Source organism: Kogia breviceps, chromosome 16 (assembly GCF_026419965.1).
Source record: "Kogia breviceps isolate mKogBre1 chromosome 16, mKogBre1 haplotype 1, whole genome shotgun sequence".
In the NCBI taxonomy this organism is placed as follows: Eukaryota; Metazoa; Chordata; class Mammalia; order Artiodactyla; family Physeteridae; genus Kogia; species Kogia breviceps.
The window spans coordinates 9,753,148-9,773,285 of record NC_081325.1 but is presented as its reverse complement, the minus strand read 5'-3'; the positions used below and the strand labels follow the sequence as shown (position 1 = coordinate 9,773,285).

The 20,138-nt window shown below is 41.4% G+C and overlaps 1 protein-coding gene across 11 annotated transcripts in view; it reads right to left on the bottom strand.

The window, feature by feature from the left end:
• FRY (FRY microtubule binding protein) overlaps positions 1-20,138 on the bottom strand; it is a 426,981-nt gene that overhangs the window by 196,202 nt on the left and 210,641 nt on the right. For all 11 annotated transcript variants that reach the window (XR_010837245.1, XM_067016675.1, XM_067016673.1 and 8 more), the window contains one exon: positions 12,175-12,374. Coding sequence is in view for 10 of the 11 variants with exons in the window: in XM_067016673.1 (XP_066872774.1) it covers positions 12,175-12,374 (200 nt within the window). In the remaining variant the exon portion in view is untranslated. The remainder of the gene's footprint in view (positions 1-12,174; positions 12,375-20,138) is intronic.

The window sequence follows — 20,138 nt, the reverse complement described above, 5'->3', positions numbered from 1 at the left end:
ATTTCATGGTATGTGAACATATCTCAATTTTAAAAAAGCAATACCTACATTTTAGGTCAATCAAAAATATTTAGGGTTTCCCTGGTGGCACAGTGGTTGAGAGTCCGCCTGCCGATGCAGGGGACACGGGTTCGTGCCCCGGTCCGGGAAGATCCCACGTGCCGTGGAGCGGCTGGGCCTGTGAGCCATGGCCGCTGCGCCTGCGCGTCCGGAGACTGTGCTCCACAACGGGAGAGGCCACAACAGTGAGAGGCCCGTGTACCGAAAAAAAAAAAAAATTTAAAGATTATAGTATCTAACCTCCCCCAAACTTCTGTCATTACAACTTATGAATTGAGTAGAAACCCCTAAAGGCATCAGGAAATACCATCATATGGAATGCTGCATTTTAAGAATCGTTTAAGTCGGAAATACTAGATATATACGCAAGTGACAATCAAAATTACCTAATAAAATATGTCTTTTTTTTTTTTTTTTTGTCCCCTGCATCGGCAGGCGGATTCTCAACCACTGCGCCACCAGGGAAGCCCAAAATGTGTCTTCTTATTGTTAGCATCACCTGTGGAATTTTAGCCAATTAAAATGACTACAGTGCTAAAGATTGCTGCTGCCTAAAACTGTATCAATGACTTTCAGGAAAGTCAAAATGCAAAATGTTGTGTGGAAGTATAGTGATACATCATAGTGATTGTAGGAATGGGCCTTCAATGATTATGTCTTTTTTTTTTTTTTTTTTTTTTTTGCGGTACGCGGGCCTCTCCCGTTGCGGAGCATAGGCTCCGGACGCGCAGGCGCAGCGGCCATGGCACCGGCCCAGCCGCTCCGCGGCACGTGGGATCTTCCCGGACCGGGGCACGAACCCGCGTGCCCTGCATCGGCAGGCGGACTCTCGACCACTACGCCACCAGGGAAGCCCTACGTCATATTAATGAACTTACTTTTTAATGTGGACCATTTTTTTTAGTCTTTATTGAATTTGTTACAGTATTACTTCTGTTTTATTTTTTTTTTTAATTTTTCTTGTAACGAGGCGTGGGGGATCTTAGCTCCCTGACCAGGCATCGAACCTGCACCCTCTTCAATGGAGGGCGAAGTCTTAACCACTGGACCACGAGGGAAGTCCCTGAACTTACTTATTGGTATTTTCTGTCACTTAAAAAATGATGATGTATTTTCAAATGATCTTTTGTGTTAAAAATGATGTCTCTATAAATAGTAAGAAGCAGCATATAATCAGAAAAGGCTAGACTGAAAATAACTTGAGGAATAATCTTCACCTGATTTTGTACTCTCAAAACGAAGAAACTTTGATAATCTTCTCATAGTCACTGGACATAAAAATGATGGCCTCATCCATGGATGAACTGAATTGGATACTATTAAGTTGAAGTAAAAACCCCTTTGGGTTTTTTTTTTTTTTTCTGTATTACTTCATGATACTTTCCATATGGTCTATTTGCTATAAGGTTCAGTGAAACTTTTGCTCTCATGGTGCATTAAATTTCATTTCATGGCTGAAAAAGTTCCATTTCACAGTCACAAAAGAACAACTTTTCATCTGTATGAATCCAAGAATATTCATAACAAGGAAAACAAACTTCAAGTTGAACAGTACACAGAAAAAAGTGTTTGTGAGCTCACTGGAAAGATCACCTCATTCAGTGGCTAAATGCAACCTTTCCACAATTATGTCTGCTTTTAGCTATTAATACTATTTTCTTTCTGGGTTAGGGTGAGTTTTCAGATTTCTGGTGAAAGTCTTACTAGATTAAGTAAGGGGTGCTAGGCTGAGCTGCTCTGCTAAGAATAGCTATTTTTAAAGTTATTTTTTAATTTATAATTTGGAAAATAAGCTAGTACTTTGTGAAGTGTAACAAATATTCCGTATCTGACCTGAACTGTTTCTGAGTCGCCTTTAAGGACAGCATTACTTTGATTCTATCACTATACTCAGTAGGCAGCTAAATCTAGAAATTATTTTTATTCTCTTTATATTTCCCTTACTAGGTTTGTTGAAGTAAGAGGAGCCACTGAAGAGAAGTTTGGCTAAAAACACTAGCTGGTTGTCCTTTTGGGAAGCTGACTTGAATCCACAGTGCAGAGAGATATTAAAGCTGCTGTTTCTGCTATTTACACATCCTTAGATGACAGACATGTAACAGTTGGGTGGTATAGGAAGACTTGCATATACAACAGTGCAAAAAACCCCACCAGTGTGCAAATATGAGTATGATGAAATATTATCTTGAAATATCAACACTGAGGTTAGTGAATGGCTATCAGGCTATAATAAGCATGACTAATTATAACAGTTTTCATGAAATTCACCATATGAAGATTCAAATTTAATTAGAGGTGGTAATTCTGCCTTTCAGTTAGTGCAGCAGGATTCCCTAATTCACAAATTCCTGAAATATTAAAAAAGTTCCTGATTAAAGCATCTGATAGTTTCTGGTATCTAGACATCAGCAGACTATTCAGATACCTGCAGAGGTGAAACACAAGACGACAGCAGAACGTTCAATCTGTATATGGGCCAGAGGCAAAAAAAAAAAAAAAAAAAAAAGAGCTCTTTTATAACTACAAGTAGACTGTACCCAACCATAGTCTCCTACCTCTCATCAGATCTGGTCTAAAATCCTAAGAGGAGGCTGGAGTGGGTGTATATTTCACTTACTAAAGGCTTTGCTTACTTAGAGCCACAGTCAGATTCATTAACACAACTAGAACCACTCACCGTACGTACTTTGTTGGTGGTGTATCACCTGTGTCATTATTATAGCACAACGTCCAGCTTAAGTTTGGGGTTAACTGGAGAGCTGTCCTGATGCCAGCCCTGCGACATCAGGTGGAGGAGGAGCTGAAAGCCTGAGACGCAGGGCCAAGAAACAAGTGTTCGTCAACAGGCAGTAGTACTTCGTGAACCTAGAACCACGTTAGTTTGCGGTAATGGGGCCAGTAGCTAATCGCTCAGCCTTTCCAACTTTGTGCCAGCTGGCCGTGACCACTGTCGCTACAGGCTTGGTCTCAAGGCATGACTCGTTCACTACAGGTTGGTGGTGTGGGTGCAACAGACATTGGCATCCTGGATTCTTTAAACATGTGCATACCAAGAAACTATTTTGTGTTACTTCTAGTTTATTTTTAGTCTTATATTAAAACAGAAATTCCCTGACTTGTGTCTCTTATGTTAGCAAACCAGCTAGATCATGTGATATGATTGTTAAGGCTCCATCCCAGCATCCCCCAGTTAGCATGTCTATGAGTGAGTATCTGTCACCCCTCCCTCACCTATGCTCCAAGCTCAACACAGGGATAACATCTGAAAGCTCCTGCCTGTATCTCATCCATTAGCTCTTTTGTGAGCAGGGGCTATCAAAGCTCAAGCAATGCCAATAATAAAATCTTCCCACTGTCACATCACCTTTCATCCGAAATATGTTTTTAAATGCGGGAACATTACGGGAAGGCGGGCTCTGCTCTCCTGCTCAGTCATAGGCGCTGCTAAAGGACAAGGCGAAAGGTGTGCGTTCTTCTTTTGAGGTTACGCAGATCTTTTCCTCTCTCCAGGTTTCAATTAAAGTAGAGAATACATTACTTGCTTTCTAAGTCTTAGGTGAGTTAGAATTTCTTCTTCTTCCTGTTGACATTTTATGCTGTTAGGCTGTAGATCAAGATGAAACCCCTGGTCCAGGACCCAGTTTAGCTTCACTGCAGCTCCTCGCAAGGATAGTGGAAGCTTTAACCTGGGTGGATTCAGTGGGATATGACTTATTCACTCAGAGATGTGGAGAGTTAATGCTTATTTTTCATTTGTTATACAGATTAGAGCTAAAACTGGGCTGGACTGTGAACATTTCATAGAAGAAAAAACAATGATGGATCACATTTAAGTGACTTTGTTGGAAGCAGAGGCTAGTAGCAGGGCTGTGATGAAAAACCAAGATTTTTGTGTATTGGTCAAATTATAGGAAGGAGGGTGGACAAAACAGGCAGCCTGAGTAGCGTGGTTGAAAATTCTTGAAGGTACACACTTCCAGTTTTTACAAACATAAGTTCTGAGAATGAACATATAACATGGTGACAACAAGCTAACAATACCATGTTGTATATTTGAAAGTTGCTAAGATAGTAGATCTTAAAAGTTCTCATCACAAGAAGAAGAATTTGTAACCATGTTAGGTGATGGATGTTAACTAAACTTAACGCGGTGATCATTTCACAATACATCAAATCATTATGTTGTATACTGGAAACGAATACGATGTTATATATCAGTTATAGCTCAATGAAACAGGAAAAAAAGGAAAAATCAGTTTGATTTGACGACTAACTTTAAGAAAATTAGATATTTCTCCCTCTGACGTTTTCAATAAATTTAAACATAGGCATGAGAAAAAAGAAAGTTCTGCAATTTTCTGAACTTGCTTTACTTAGTTGAATAATCCAGTTTGGGTCCATTGGCTTCCCAGCACGACTTGGCACAACGATGTTCCTACTTGTCTCCGAGACCCCGATCCTCAAGGGCCTGTGAAATTTCCTCTTGGAAAGTCTTAGAAAACCATTCTATATGGACTCGCCTCAAATCCCTGGTTTCATTTCCTAGGTCCTCACAACTTATGCCCGCCTAAGTATTTTGCGGGAGATAACAGTGAGCCGGGGGGGCTGCTGCCTTCTCTTGTAGACTTCTGTTTGCCTCTGTCACCTCCCAGAGCATAAATCCCTAAAGGATCTAGACCAGGTCTGCTTCAACCAGCTTTGGCTCTACCTTTCTCATTGCCAAGGCAGAGATCAGAACAAGCATCTGACAATAACCGGGCATGGCAACAGCCGGCATCCGACCACCCTGTTCAAGCTTCCACTCCTCCTGAATGAACCCAGAGGAAGCACCAGGCTGACCACCAGAGAAACACACCCGAAGATGAGGTTATTGATACCAATTCCTCGCTGACAATGAGGATGACGATGGTGGTGAAAACTGAGCCCCTCGAACGTGCTAAGAATTGCATCACGGCTCCACACATCACCTCGAATTCTCTCACCCACCCCGTGAGCTAGGCTCTTGCAAATGAGAAACAAGGGAGACTGACCGGCTGGCCCAAGGCCTCACAACACTGAAGAGGCAGAATCATGATTCAGATCCAGATCAAGCTGAATGAAAAGTTGTTGTATCTCTTCTTTTCCATTAAATCTGCAAAGTCAAGATTATGCGAGCTCTTGAATTCCGAAAAGCTGGAGAGCCTTGTTTTTTGGAAGAGAGCTTATTGAGAAGGTCATTGCCTGTGACTCCAGTGACAGATGCTATATAACCGGAGAGACTCAGAGATAATGAGAGCGTATATTCTGAGGCTGAGTCTGACCGCTAAGAGTCAGCCTGACTCTCCTCTTCACACACTGCTCCGGTGAAATGGGAGCAGGTGACCGTATCCATGAATAATGAGGTATCCTTAGATGCCCCAAGGCAGAAGGCTGAGAATTAACGTCCCTTGTTACTCTGAAGATTGTAGGGCATTCATCTGCTGAAAGGACAGAACAAAATCCGTTATCATCCGTTTAGAGGTTGGCAGGACGACCCTCAGAAACACACAGGATCCTACATTCCTTTTGAGCTACTATATTAATATTTTTTATAGTATTTTTCTTTTTTTGTTTTTGGCTGCATTGGGTCTTCGTTGCTGCGTGCAGCCTTTCTCTAGTTGCGGCGAGCAGGGGCTACTCTTCGTTGCAATGCACAGCCTTCTCATTGTGGTGGCTTCTCTTGTTGTGGAGCACAGGCTCTAGGCACGTGGGCTTCAGTAGTTGTGGCACGTGGGCTCAGTAGCTGTGGCTCACGGACTTAGTTGCTCTGCAGCATGTGGGATCTTCCTGGACCAGGGCTTGAACACGTGTCCCCTGCATTGGCAGGTGGATTCTTAACCACTGCGCCACCAGGGAAGTCCCTATTAATATTTTTTTCATCCATTCATTCATCCATTCATATACTCATTCAGTCAAAAAACACTGTCTACTGTATATAAAGGAGATTTTCTAGACACAGGGACGTGTGTGTGTGTGTGTGTGCGTGTGTGTAGATAAGACACAGTTAATGCCTGTAGGAACTTAAAGACTAGTAATGTGCTTCTTTAACTTACAAAAAGTCTGCATCCTCCACCCCTAAAATATAAATTTTATACCATAAAAATATACATCTTATACCAAGGTCTGATATATATACACACAACTGAAAGTTCCATAAAACAACATCTACCCTTAAAATCTATAATGCTCTCTGATATTTTCTTTTCTAGTCTACTCTAATACTCTTATTTAATGAAGGCAGTTTGCTTGAGATAATGATATGGCATTTCAGATGAAGCAGAGATTTACAAGTGTGTATATCCACAACTGCATAATTGTGTGGAGTCCGCAGGGAAGAAATCAAGTAAACCTTTTCAAAGGTGTTTGAGTTGGTCCTTGAAAGATAGGCAGGATGGAGAGATGAGGGGCATTCCAGGAAGAGGGGACAGTGTGCTATACACACGTTGGCAGGCAAGCACAGAATCAAAACATGGCTCATAAAGATCCATGGAGGAAGAAAGGTAGGCAGGAGTTAAATCAAGGAGCAGAAGGGTGTGATATGTAGGATCTGAATAAGAGAATGAAAGGGACACGTTGTATTCAGGGGAAACTCATCAGGCAGGATCAGAAGAGGAAGACTTGGTGACAATCCCCTCACTCTCCCTTTTATTCGTCTTGGGGACACCCCACCTCGCCATGGGAACGTCTGCTTGTACAGGAACCTCACAGTGCAAAGACCCACCCTGCCCTTATCTGCAGGAAAAGCAAACCAAGAATTCTGCAGAGGGCTTTGGCAGGATAATGGACAAAGATAATGCAAAAACTCACATGCTACAGACACTTGGACATGTTGAATGGAGTATAAGACTTTTTTTTTTTTAAGGCAGAAATGAGTTCACAAGAAAGGAAAAGGGAAATGAAAGGCAGAAAGATATGAGGTGACGTAGTGGCTACACAGGGAGAGAACTACTGGTCTCGTTATGCTGGAGGCTTTTTGTTGTTGTCCACTTGGGGACACGAAACAAAGCTGTGAGCCTTGAGAGGTGGGACACTGGAAATAAGACACCTATATAAACCCTGGGCCTAAACAATGAAACAGTGGACTAGGGACAAATCTATGCACTGGCACAGGAAGATGAAAAGATATTCCAATGACCCCTGCCTGGGTTCTAGGTAAAAACAACAACAACAACAAAATGCTCCCCAAGAATTTGAAACCACAGTCTCAAGTCTTACAGGAGTTTGGAGCTTACATTTATATCACCTTCTAGGTGCAGAAACTTGCAAACCAAGAAATTAACGTAATATTTGGCCCAGATGGTGAAGACTCTGGGGCTAACCTAAAAGAGGACACAAAAATGTATGTTTAAGGTGATCAAAGACAGAAATAAGAAATGCTAAACATAAGGAAAAACCCCCTAAAAAACCTAAAACAATAAAACCCACCTAAATAGATTTTAAAACAGTACTTCTAGAAATAAAAAATTCTATCACCAAAATTATAATTCTCACTGGGCACATTAAGCAACAGATTAGACATAGCCCAAGGTAAGATTAATAAATTGAAGATAGACCTGAGAAAATTACTCAGAATGCGGTAGCCAGAGACAGAGAGGTAGAAATAATTAAAGAAGGGTAAAAAGATATGTAACATATCACGAGAAGGTGCAATGTACATCTAATATGAATGCCAGAAAAAGAGAAGAGGAAAAGTGGAGAAATGGCAATATTCAAATAATTAATGGCTAAGAATTTTCCAGAACTGATGAAAGATATGAACCCTCAATTCAAGAAACATGAGTCTCAAACAAAAAAATAAAAATAAATCCAGGGGCTTCCCTGGTGGCGCAGTGGTTAAGAATCTGCCTGCCAATGCAGGGGACACGGGTTTGAGCCCTGGTCCGGGAACATCTCACATGCCGCGGAGCAACTAAGCCCGTGTGCCACAACAACTGAGCCCGTGTGCCTAGAGCCTGTGCTCTGCAACAAGGGAAGCCAATGAAATGGAAAGACCGCTCATTGCAACGAAGGGTAGACCCCACTCGCCTCAACTAGAGAAAAGCCTGTGTGCATCCAAAAATAAAATTTAAAAAAATTTAAAATAAAAAAATAATAAATCCACATCTAAACACACAATGTAGCGAAACTGCAGAACACTATACACAAAGTAAAAAAAAAAGCAAACAGAGAAATAAGTAAATAATCCACAAACAAACAGCAAATCAACCACAGACTCTTCAACAGCAATGCTTGAGGCACCATGGTGAAATATATTGTCAAAAGTCTAGAAGGAGAATAAATGTCAAACTAGAATTCTATTCCTAGCTGAACTATCACTGATAATTGAGGGGAAAATATGGGCATCCAAGATAAACAAGACTGAGTGATTTACCACCCACTGGCTGTTACTTAAAGAACTAAAAAAAGATATACTTTGGGAAAAAGAAAATTTAAACCAGAAGAAAGGAGTAGGAGGCAAGAGGGAAAGCATCTGTTACATTGTTGTCTGTACTTTTTCTGTTTTGAAATAAAAATATAAAAAAGATACAGATGACCCAATTTACCTTGTTTAAAACACTTCGCTTTGGGAAAGGTGAAATAATGGTACCAGCCAAGAGCAAATGCTATCAAATGACCCCATGAAGCAACAAAAATAGAATAAAATTATTGACTTATCCATAAATATTAATGAATATGATCTGAGCATCTTTTGGATACAAAGAACAATACTGCTGAACCAGTGAAAGATGTTTAACAAGAAAAATATCTAATATTTTATTTTGGTAGAACATTTTTGTTTCCTGTCCTTTCTTCCCCATTTAAGTTACCTATTTGGATACTGGTAATTCGTAACTACAACTTTAATTTAATATTGTATATAATTGATCCCACACAGTCTAACTGATGTGGAATTCCGAAGGACTCAGTTTTTTAAATAAAACTGAAAAATACAGATTCCTGAGTAGCCCCATAGATAATAAATCTAGACTACAGAATTTTAAAAAATTACCTTTGCTATTGCATACAAGTTTTAATTATATTAGAGATAACAGAATACAACTTTGTGATATGATACAAGCCCACATAAATCCAGGTTTTTAAAAGATTCAACGTCTTTCTAAATAAAGCCAACCTCAGCAAAAGAAATAGTAGGGCACATTTATTTGGAGTTCCCTTTAAATGTACTACACATACATCAAAAATAACAACTTTTCTTGCTATGGCTACAGAACAAAATGCCAAATGCACATTTACATTAGAATCAGGTAACAAGCCACAGAATCTACTCACATGTATTGTCCCATAAGTAAGCAAATACAAGGGCAAAAATTACTAAGCACTTTTCAGCAGACAAGAAATGGAAATGGCACAGAAGCTTACATATCTGCCAAAAAATACAAGGGGAGTAAATAGTCTCTTTTTATAAAAAGCAACAATACTGAAAATTGATTGACTACATTTCTTCAGCTAAAAACACAATGTCCATCTACTTGGCCATCAGCATCTAATAAACTCTCTCACCCTGGGCACACAATGAAAATTTGCTGATGAAGAGGACTTGCACTTTTTCTTTTCCATTTTTCTTGTTTGGGGACCTTTAAGTTGTCTCATAGAAAGGAACAAAAATGGCTACCTCGAATTAAAAGAATGCTGTGGTATATGTTACTTTTTCAGACATAATGTTTACTCCAGGAAGAAAAATGTCATGCAAACACATGCCAAACTGAGTAAACGAAAGATGAAAAAGTTAGACCCAAACTATTTTACTTCATAAATTCTTAAGTAACAGTATCTAAACGATTATTTTGGAAACAGGGATGGCTCAGTATCTAGCCTTCTAAGCACCTCTTTCAACTACTGTACAACTTCCCAGTTTCTTGGGAAAATCCACCATGATACACAATTTCAGAGAGCCCTGGCCTGCTACTCTGGCACTGTTCCACTGTCAAGGAGTGAAACGATCCTTTTTTGTGCCTTCCCACTCTCTCCTCCCTAACTCCCCCGTGATCTCTGGAACCCGGGTGGCTCCCGACCTGCACTGGCAGTGGGGAGGGGCCTGGGCTGCCTCAGCACCTCTCGAGGAGCTCGGAGGGTTCCAGGGATCAGCACTGTTTGGAGCAATGGGAATTTGGGCACGTTAGCTTTGGACTCAAGTTATGGGGAGCCCTGTATTGGCTTGTTTAAAAAAGTGAAAGAAGGTATCTTTCCATGAAAATGACTGGCGGCGGAGTGTAGAATGGTTCAGAGGCGGGCTCTGAAGAGAATGGCCTTGAATTCAAATCAGTGCTGTGTGACCTTGGGTGATTACTTTCCCCTCTCTGTGCCAGCTTTTCCCATCTATAAGCAGGGATATAAATACTACCTACCTAAGGTCACTGTGAAGCTTAAAGGACCTAAGAAGTTAAGCACAGTGCTTGGCACATAGTTAAGTGCTCCAGAAATATTAGCTATTAGTAGTAGTAAGAGTACTAAAAACACAACAACATGGGTGAATGGGGAAAAGGTACGGTACTAAGGTTTCATTTATTATAAATGATTTAAACTGTAAAACCGAGAAAACATCTTCCTTAACAGGAAGTTAGAATTCACTGATCTAATAAAAACATTAAAATGCAAAGTTTGTAACTTTCGGGCAACCATACACTTAACTATTCTTGAATTTTGATTCCCAAACCTTAAATTGTGATTCTTATACAGGTTATTTTTTTTTTTTTTTTTTTTTTTTTTTTTTTTTTTTTTTTTTTTTTTGTGGTACGCGGGCCTCTCACTGTTGTGGCCTCTCCCATTGCGGAGCACAGGCTCCGGACGCACAGGCTCAGCGGCCGTGGCTCACGGGCCCAGCCGCTCCGCGGCATGTGGGATCTTCCCAGACCGGGGCACGAACCCGTATCCCCTGCATCGGCAGGCGGATTCCCAACCGCTGCGCCACCAGGGAAGCCCTATACAGGTTATTTTTAACAGATGATGTTGAATATCATCCGTTATGTATTTTTTTGAGACTTGGGCAGTGAGCTCACTATTACATTCAGTTATTTTAAGCTATGATGCCTTAAAGCAGCAGTCCCCAACCTTTTTGGCACCAGGGACTGGCTCCGTCGAAGACAGTTTTCCCACAGAAGGGGGTGCAGGGGATGGTTCAGGCAGTAATGCCAGCGGTGGGGAGCAAGCGGCAGATGAAGCTTCACTGGCTCACCCGCGGCTCACCCCCTGCTGTGCGGCCTGGTTGCTAACAGGACAGCTCAGCAGCCCGGGGGGTTGGGGACCCCTGTCTTAAAGCCAACCCCAGACCTTTTCTCCTGTCCCAGTCTCCTCATAGGAGGTACAAAGCCAAGCTTCATACGAAGAGCTGCGTCACTCTGAATTCCTTTCCTTTCTCTTATTGTATGTGGCCTACCAAGGTCAGAAAACAAGTAATCTGAATCTTCCCTTTGGACTTTCTTCCTTTCTGACTGTCCTTTGGAGATTTAGCACCCTGTCCTTAGAGCCCTTGTTGAAGCAATGAACGTAAGGCTGAAGCCACAAGCCTTATTTTGCAGCAGAATCGTTTGCGGAGAAAGATACTGACTACTGACGTTGAAGGGCGTTATCTATCTAGGAATGGACCTAAAGGTAACCGAGCCAAGAATCTCTGGTCTTCCAATTTTCAGATAACAGGGTGGTATTTCTGAATGACTCACCAAAAAATTTCCTCGGATAAGATGTCACTGAGACCATATGTTCTCAAACTGGGAGTTCAGGCCAACCCTTGAAGAATGATGATGTTTTTTTTTTCTTTTACTTTAAAAATAGGACAAAAGATTTTGACTAAAGTATATGACACAGCAGAGGCTATGAACACAATTCTATGATTAATAACGTTAAATTATGCTTATCTGTCCTAAATGCAGTGGTGAAGCGTGCTGCTGAAGTGTATTGGCCAAGGATTGTTTTGAAGTCCTGGATCCACATTTTTTTTTCTTAAATCAGCAAACTGAACTATTATCTTTTAAAAATTACCTATGGTATCAAACATTTGGAAGCTAGGGGGAAAGCCATCCATCCTTTCTCAGAGCTGTAAAATCTATATCCAGTGTCAAGATGAATTTGAAAAGACGCAAGTCTCCTGTGCATACTCACCAGGGGTTCTGCCATAATGATTCGAATCTTGCGCTCAGCCTGAGTGGTGAAGTTGACAAATAAACTCTTGAGGACATATTCTCCAGGTTTGCTGTCTGGGTCCACACTGACGGGTAACATGGTTGGTGGCCCTTTCTCCTTTTGTGTGCCAGACACAGGTGGAACTGGAGGCTTGATATAACCGTTGCCAACTGGAGAAGCTGAAAAAACAGAATGGATATTCTTACTGGCTGAAAATAATATCATCAATATTCAGATTGGCTATGTTAAACCATAAATATAAAGATATGAATCACATGAAGAATGCTGTACTCAATATCATAACCTGGCCTTATGGTGTTAGGATTTAACTATTTTGATTATATAAGCCTGTGTTACGCCATACTTATCCTGAAATACTTCTGGTTACCACATTGCTTTAGGTAAATCGTGTTGCAAAAACATAATACAGCTGATAAATCCTAAAACATTTAGGATGTTTTTAGCTTCTTTTTTATGTTCCAGGGAAATGGGCTAAGAAAATGCATAGGGGAAACCAAATGATTCCTTGTCCTGGTTTTCCTGATAACCAGGAGCATTCTGTCTTCTGTGATTCATTCTAATGATGGAAAAGACTCTGGGGTCGTCCCTTCCAGAAGTTTCCAAGAACTAACTTTCAGAAGCCCAGCTGGCTCTCGCTCCTGAAAGGGAGGCCCCTCTTGAAAGATAAAGGGCTCAAGCAGTGCCATCTATGCCATCCAAGGTGTGGGTTCTTTTCCCTCTCACCATCCTTTGGTTCACGTTGGGATGCCCCTCCTCATGCTATATAAAATGTGCAGATTCCCTGCTTGGATTAGATCTTGAACAGAGGCCATTATCAGAATCTCCAGTCAGTGGCCTCCTTTCAGGATGCCACAGATGGACCATTGCTTTAATTTGACAGTTACCAAAAAAATTTTTATTCATAAATGAAAATTTCATGTCTCTCTACTTTTGACTATCCTTTGACATGCTGATTGAATTCTAACAAGGTCTAGCCCTTTCCACCTAAGTACCTGTAAGACGGTCAGTTAACAATATTCAATGAAAGAAATATGAGAGTAGGTGAGCTTAGGTGACAGTCATTAGGTATGCTGAGGAGAGGACGATGATAAAGTAGACTTTTAGAAGGAAAACTAGATAGTTTGGGTGACTGGATACAGAGATTAAGCAGAGGAGTGAAGAAAAACAAAAGCAGATTTCCAGTTTGGACATTGGTTTGGTTGTCAAGAGAATGGGGGTACGTCACTGATAATAAAGGAGGGAAAAAGTTCTCCATGAAAGCTGAACAAATAAATAAATTCAAGGCTTCTCTTAAACCTCTTTCTATCTCAAGCTAAATTCTGAGGAAGCCAGGCAAAAATTTTATTAAATTTATGGAATTACCAGCATGTCTTCACGTCATGTAGATTCTCTGTCATCTTTCTTACTCTTTCCTAACATCTCCTCCGCTCTACTTCATTTAACTTGCCATACAGCTGGGGACCCCCTTACATCTGGAGGGTCTTCCCATATCTCAACTACCACTAAACTTTAAGAATATGGCCTCTCAAGTTATAAAAATAAAATAAAATCGGTTGTATATGATTCCATTTTCTCATTTCTCCATTCTCACTAGCTCCATCCTAGTCTAGGCCTTTGGAAACCTATGGCTAGATTAGTATGGCGGCCCCGTTGCTGGCTTAATTTCACTCGTTTCACATACCAAACGGATCTTCCTTCAGCTTAATTCTAACACATTTCTGCTCAACATGTTCAACGGCTCTCAATTCTCCTCATCCTGCTTCAAACACGTGGCCTGGTTCTGAACGCACGCCAAGTCGTGCTGACGGCCCCGGCTGGCCCAGGAGTACATACGCGGCTCTCACCTGTGCCTTCCTGCTGTCCCTCAGCTGCTGCTTTCCACTCTTCTCTGCTCATCTAACCCTCCTGGCCTTCCAGAACCACTCTTACTCTCATCTCCGTGAAACCTACTCCACCAGGCCCATCCTCACCGGTCAGTTTGTATGACAAGGTTTAAACATTTAACTCTCGTGCTTTGGCCTTGTACGTACACCCTGCATGACTTAAGGAAGGCTCCAGAGATAGCTGACAAGTGAAATCGTTATCAATTAGTCACGCAGTTCTGCTGAGGGTTGGCTCTGTAACTGAACCATATACTTCTGTGTCCCCGCACAAGACTGTAGCCTCCCAGATCTAATACAGAGTTCTTCGCGCAGGTGATACTTAGTAAATCTCTTTAAATAAATAAATGACATCTAACTTTCTCTGTATGTGTTGAAGTGATTCATAAGGAGGGAACACTATGAGAAGAATCAGTGGTCACAGTTTTAAAGGAACAGGGTGAAACGTTTGCAGTGGAGAGTCATTAGCAAATGGCACTCCTTTGAGCTTACTGAAAGGTACTATTAATTCTAAAGAGCATATTCAGAATCAGGTGATGCAAATGAAGTCCCTTCCTCTGTCTTACCTCCCACCCTAAGTGCAAGAACCTGGTGGAAGTAGGAAGCCTCCCAGGTCCGACCTACAGAAGGACGTGGGATTTCCATGAGATATCATTCTAATGTATCAAGGGAACTGTGCCATAGGACTGAGGATGAAACAGAAACCGAAGAAGTCTAAGTGGAGGACTTTTTATTCCCTTTAGTTTTCCACAGGACTTAATCCATTTCTAGACGACAGCAATAATCAGGTTGATGGGACACAACTGCAAGACCAGATCCATAATCGTAAGGCTCTGGGGCTTAAAAGTCCTAACTATAGTGAGAGAATTTTCCTAACAGTGACCTGTAGCAGTCCTCCTGCAAAGCTGCATTTTCAACCAGAAGAGCTGAAATGCAGATATCAGAATGTCTCCCAGACAACTCTTCCATTTAAAAGGCCAAGTACCAATTCACTGCTACGATAAAAAAAAAAAAAATGATATCTGCCGATACTTCAAAGCCCAGACATCCCTGTGAGTACAAAAGTCTGTGTGCACAGCCTTAGCGAGCTGGAACTACCCGAGCCCAGCAGAGCCCTGTGTCAGAGCTGAAAGCGACTCAAGGAGAGGGTGCCCGTCATTCTGGCTGCAAACAGACCAGCTGGGCAGGTGGAGATGCCGTGAGAGTTAATGGGTAAGGGTCCTTGAACCAGATCCACTCCCGAGTTTGAGAAACCCCTCTTCATCCCACCATAATTCACAACAAATTCTAGCTTTTTGTTAGGATAATTTTCATGGCACCTTTCAGTGACTCAAATTATATATTGTTACCAAATATAGTTGAGAAGCAGAAAATACATGTTCCTGGTACTTGAAATTTAGTCACATAGTTCACACTAAACATTAGACCAGTACCATTGGGAAAAAACCGTTAAATCCTCCCTCAGCACTTGCTTGCCCTTAATCTACACATAATTAAGATCAACTGTCTAGTTTCTAAGTTCATGACAGTCTGGAAACAGAAAATTACAAGGGAAAGGTACAACATCTATGGGTAGATGCACTAACAGCAAAAGAAGAAAAAAAGGCACAACTCTCAAAAGCCACCAGAACTTAAAAATGCAGTTGCCGGAAGCCATTTAGTACAGGGCCACAGAATATGACGCTGGGGGCGAGGATTATCTCCATCCTGCAGGCTGTCATGATTAGCGTTCACAACGATAAACGTGAGTCCCGTGGAAAGGTTAGAGTAAGTTCAACATCTAGTCCCGTATTTGAGAAGGTGAGGAAAAAGAACGATATAAATTTGCAAAAGGTCTCCATTGCAAAAGGAAAACACTAAAACAGTTTTGGTATATTAAGGGGTAAACTTTGCTCTCAAAAATTAAATCTATTTCTTCATAGGTCTGATTTTTAACTAAAACTTCTTTTTCATTGAAACGTATAAACCAACCACCAATTCAGTAATTGTCAAACTAAGGCCCCATTTTCCAGCTCTGCAAATGCAGGCAGTTACAGTCTGCCGTCTGTCTCCTCTGCTTCCGCATTTGTGGATTCAACCAACCCTGGATGGAAAATGTTTAAAAAAAAAAAAAAAAATTCCAGAAAATTCCAAAAAGCAAGACTTGAATTTGCCACGGGCTGGCGACTATTTACATAGTATTTACATTGATTGTACTTACAACTACTTACACAGCATTTACATTGTATTAGGTATTATAAGTCATCCAGAGATGAGCTAAAACATGTGGGAGGCTATGCATGGGTTGCATGTAAATACTATACCATTTTATATAAGGGACTTGAGCATCCATGGATTCTGGAATCTGCAGGGCTCCTGGAAGCAATCCCCCGTGGAGACTGAGGGAAGACCCTACAGTTTGAGTCTCTTCCTCTCCACTGCTTTCCCTGCTTTCTATCCAGCCAGGCAAGCAAGCCCGTCTACACTTTAGGGTCCGGTCACTACCCTCTCCTCCACTGGCTGGGTCTAGGCCCTGCCCTCCACTGGGCTCTGCCACAGTCCACCCTGTTGCTTCGGATGTCCAGCACCCTCTTGACACGGCGCCTCTGGAAATATGGATCCCTTAGGATAGAAGGGCCCTGACAGGTCATTATCTCCTCTTCCCCACCTAGATACGAAGGAACAATGTAACTTGGAGTAAACACTTTTCTCATTTAAATTTCTTGTATGTGATGGATTTTTAAGCTTCAACTCCATACGCCTTTATCCTCTCTCCTTTTCTTCTTCATCTCATCTTCCTATTTTCATACAACAGCTCAATATGTCCCTAGCGAGTCACTGAAACCAGTGTTCCTAGGGGCGGGTGGGGAGCTGAGGAGGGGTTGAAAAGAAGAGCATCACTTTCAATCAGCCTCTAACTATTGAATCTTTGGAAATTTGCTTTGCTTATATTTTCCCATTTACATTTTAATCTCGGATGAAACACATTCCAATTCTTCTTTTGTCTTAAATGGGTTTTGTTGACGCTATTTTATTACTTTCATTCTAAATTCTGTTCCAGTTGGTTCTTCTGGAAGGTTTCAGGAGGTGTTTTCCCCCTTTTACCGGGTCTCTACTTCTTCTATCCAGCAGGCTCCATTCCTTAATCTGTTAGAAGTCTGTTTTAGGCTTCTGCGGCCCATTTGTTACCGCTTTATTAGAACTATTTCTGAACGCAAGTGATGATCTTTTGAAGGTGACTCCTTTTTCCCCTAATTTCATCAACTAATACCTTCATTTTTAGCCTGACTGTCTTAGCTGGCTACGGTCTTCAGTACAACTTCCCTGAGTTACCCACATTTCCACGAATCCCTAACCTCCTAACTGCAACACCGGCACAAACAGCCCCAAAACGCATGGTGCAGCTACGTTTTTATTGTGACACTACGGAAAGGAAAGGCTGTCACGAATTTCCTTGTGTAAGTGCCCCAGAGGCTAGAAGTGGCGATCTATGTTACAGGAGAGCAACTGGTTTTCTCAGTTAGGTTTTCAGACACGTTAATACCATCGCTCATTATAACTTACCATCCATTCATTCTTTCACCCATTCACTTCAACCAATATTTAATGAATGAGGGCTGAGGCTTCAGGTTCTGTTCTAGGCACTGGGAAGATAGCAGTGAACAAATGGGTCCTGCCCTCATGGAGTTTACAGTTTACTGAGGCAGGGTCATATAATCAACAATTTCATGTGTGTATATACACACACACACACGATGTGTTAGATTGCAATACGTTCTAAAAGACAAAGGGAAAATTAAATTGAGTGAGAAAATAGAGGAAACTGCTCTGGTCTATCTGCCCAAAGGTGCTTAGATGTTACAGTCTACAACTGCTGTGGAGAGGGATGAAAGACACGCGCATTCTTGGTATCCAGAAAACCCAGAGCACTTGGCTCAGGCAGGATCTGCTTTTCTGATCCATCCCTATGGCCTGCCTGTATCTGTGTCAGTTGGATTGGAAATGAGAATTTTAACCAGCCTGTGAAGGGCATGAATCAAAATGCTGACCAGACACACGGCTTCTTCACCTCCTTCACAAAGTACAGGACTCAGAAAAGGGGACATCTCTGCCGGCTCTTCAGCAGCTTACAAAGACAGACAAGCAAAGAGCCAGCTTTTCCCTTTTCTGATCTTTCCATTACTGGAACCCCACCCTGAGCATTTGAAAAAGAAAATGGTTTACTTTTTTTTTTTTTTTTTTTTTTTTTAGTATCCTGAGATAGTATGTAGTAACTGTTCAAAGTAGGTACTCCTCCTAGAAATGGAGGTCTATTTAAACAACTTTACTTTCTAGAGATCTAAGTAAACTTATCTTTCAAAATAGGAGTAAACTGATTAGATTTCTCTGTTCACAGTTGGATATACGTTATTCCTTCTGACAGTTCTCGGTGCCTCGTTCATTTTGGAGGTTTGGAGAGCAAACCCCTTTTGTAACCAAGAACTGGGTCCTTCTTTAGGGCCATATGTCCCCTCCGCTCAATCCCTCCTTTCCTGTAGGGCTCATTTTGTTTACTGAGATTACAGGAACATTTCATAAAACATAAACCAAGGATGACGCAGCTACTGTGAGAACGTGTCACACTGTGTACAGACCAATAATAAATTGTGCACTAATGCATTTATGAGGGTGCTTAAGAAATGGCATTTTAAAGGGACTGCAAGTACTCAAAATGACCAGAAACCCTCAAGGTCATGAAAAGTAAATTAGGACGAAAAGAAAAAAACCCTCCAACTATGATCAGATGAATTATTTTCCTCTAAAGAGTATTATTAAGAAGTGGAGGGCTTCCCTGGTGGCGCAGTGATTAAGAATCCACTTGCCAATGCAGGGAACATGGGTTCGAGCCCTGGGCTGGGAAGATCCCACATGCCGCGGAGCAACTAAGCCCATGCGCCACAACTACTGAGCCTGCGCTCTAGAGCCCGGGAGCCACAACTGCTGAGCCCGTGTGCCACAGCTACTGAAGCCCGTGTGCCTAGAGCCTGTGCTCTGCAACAAGAGAAGCCACTGCAATGAGAAGCCTGCGCACCACAACGAAGAGTAGCCCCCCACTTGCCGCAACTAGAGAAAGCCCACGCGCAGCAATGAAGACCCAATGCAGCCAAAAATAAATAAATAAATAAAAAGGAGAAGTGAAAGATATTGGGATAAGAAGAAACAATTAGCTTGAGCAACAGAAAAATATTTCTTAAGGGATAGAAGTTTCCTAAATAATAGTATATATTTCAAAGTAGGTCAAGAAAAGACTACTAGGCAAAAATACTCCGAAATAATTTTTGCCTTGGAAGAGAAATATATTCAATGACATGTTAAGTTCTGCTTAATTAATTTCCATAAAGTTCTAATAATGTGAAATGTTCCTCCCATTTTTGTTGATTAAATACATTCCTGCTTTCTCTTACACTATTTAGCTCTCAATTCTATAGTTCTCAAATTGTGTTCCTTCAAGTTTCAGGGTTCACAAGATATCTCTAGGACAATTAATATCGTCAATCGTCAAAAATAATCCTAGAAGGTCAAACAATCTCCCTTTTACAGATAAGACCATGTAGGTTCAAAGAGGTTACATGATTTGCCCAAGGTCACAGAGTGGTTGACTCAGGATCTGAACCCATGTTTACCTGACAGCATATCTTGTGAGCTTCCTGTACCACCCTGTCTTAAAACATAGCAGTTGCTTGCGATGAAGACTCAATAATATAAGCGCCTTTACCCACCCACAAGGTTTTTTCCCCTGGCATAAACTAGTCTGGGGACTTCAAGAGACGAGAAGATAAAATATAAATGTTGTAATTTGGAGAATGAGGCTTCCTATGGATTAGTATAGATGGTTATTTTCTAGAAAGACTCATACAACCTCCAGACACGGGTCCCATGCCAAGTTGTATGTCTTCTTGACCTTGAATGCATCTTTTAGCCATTAGAGGAGGCTGAGAAAGGCTAGGATACAAAAAAGAATCAAGAATTGAAGACCCAGGACTTCTCTGGCGGTCCAGTGGTTAAGACTTCGCCTTCCAACAC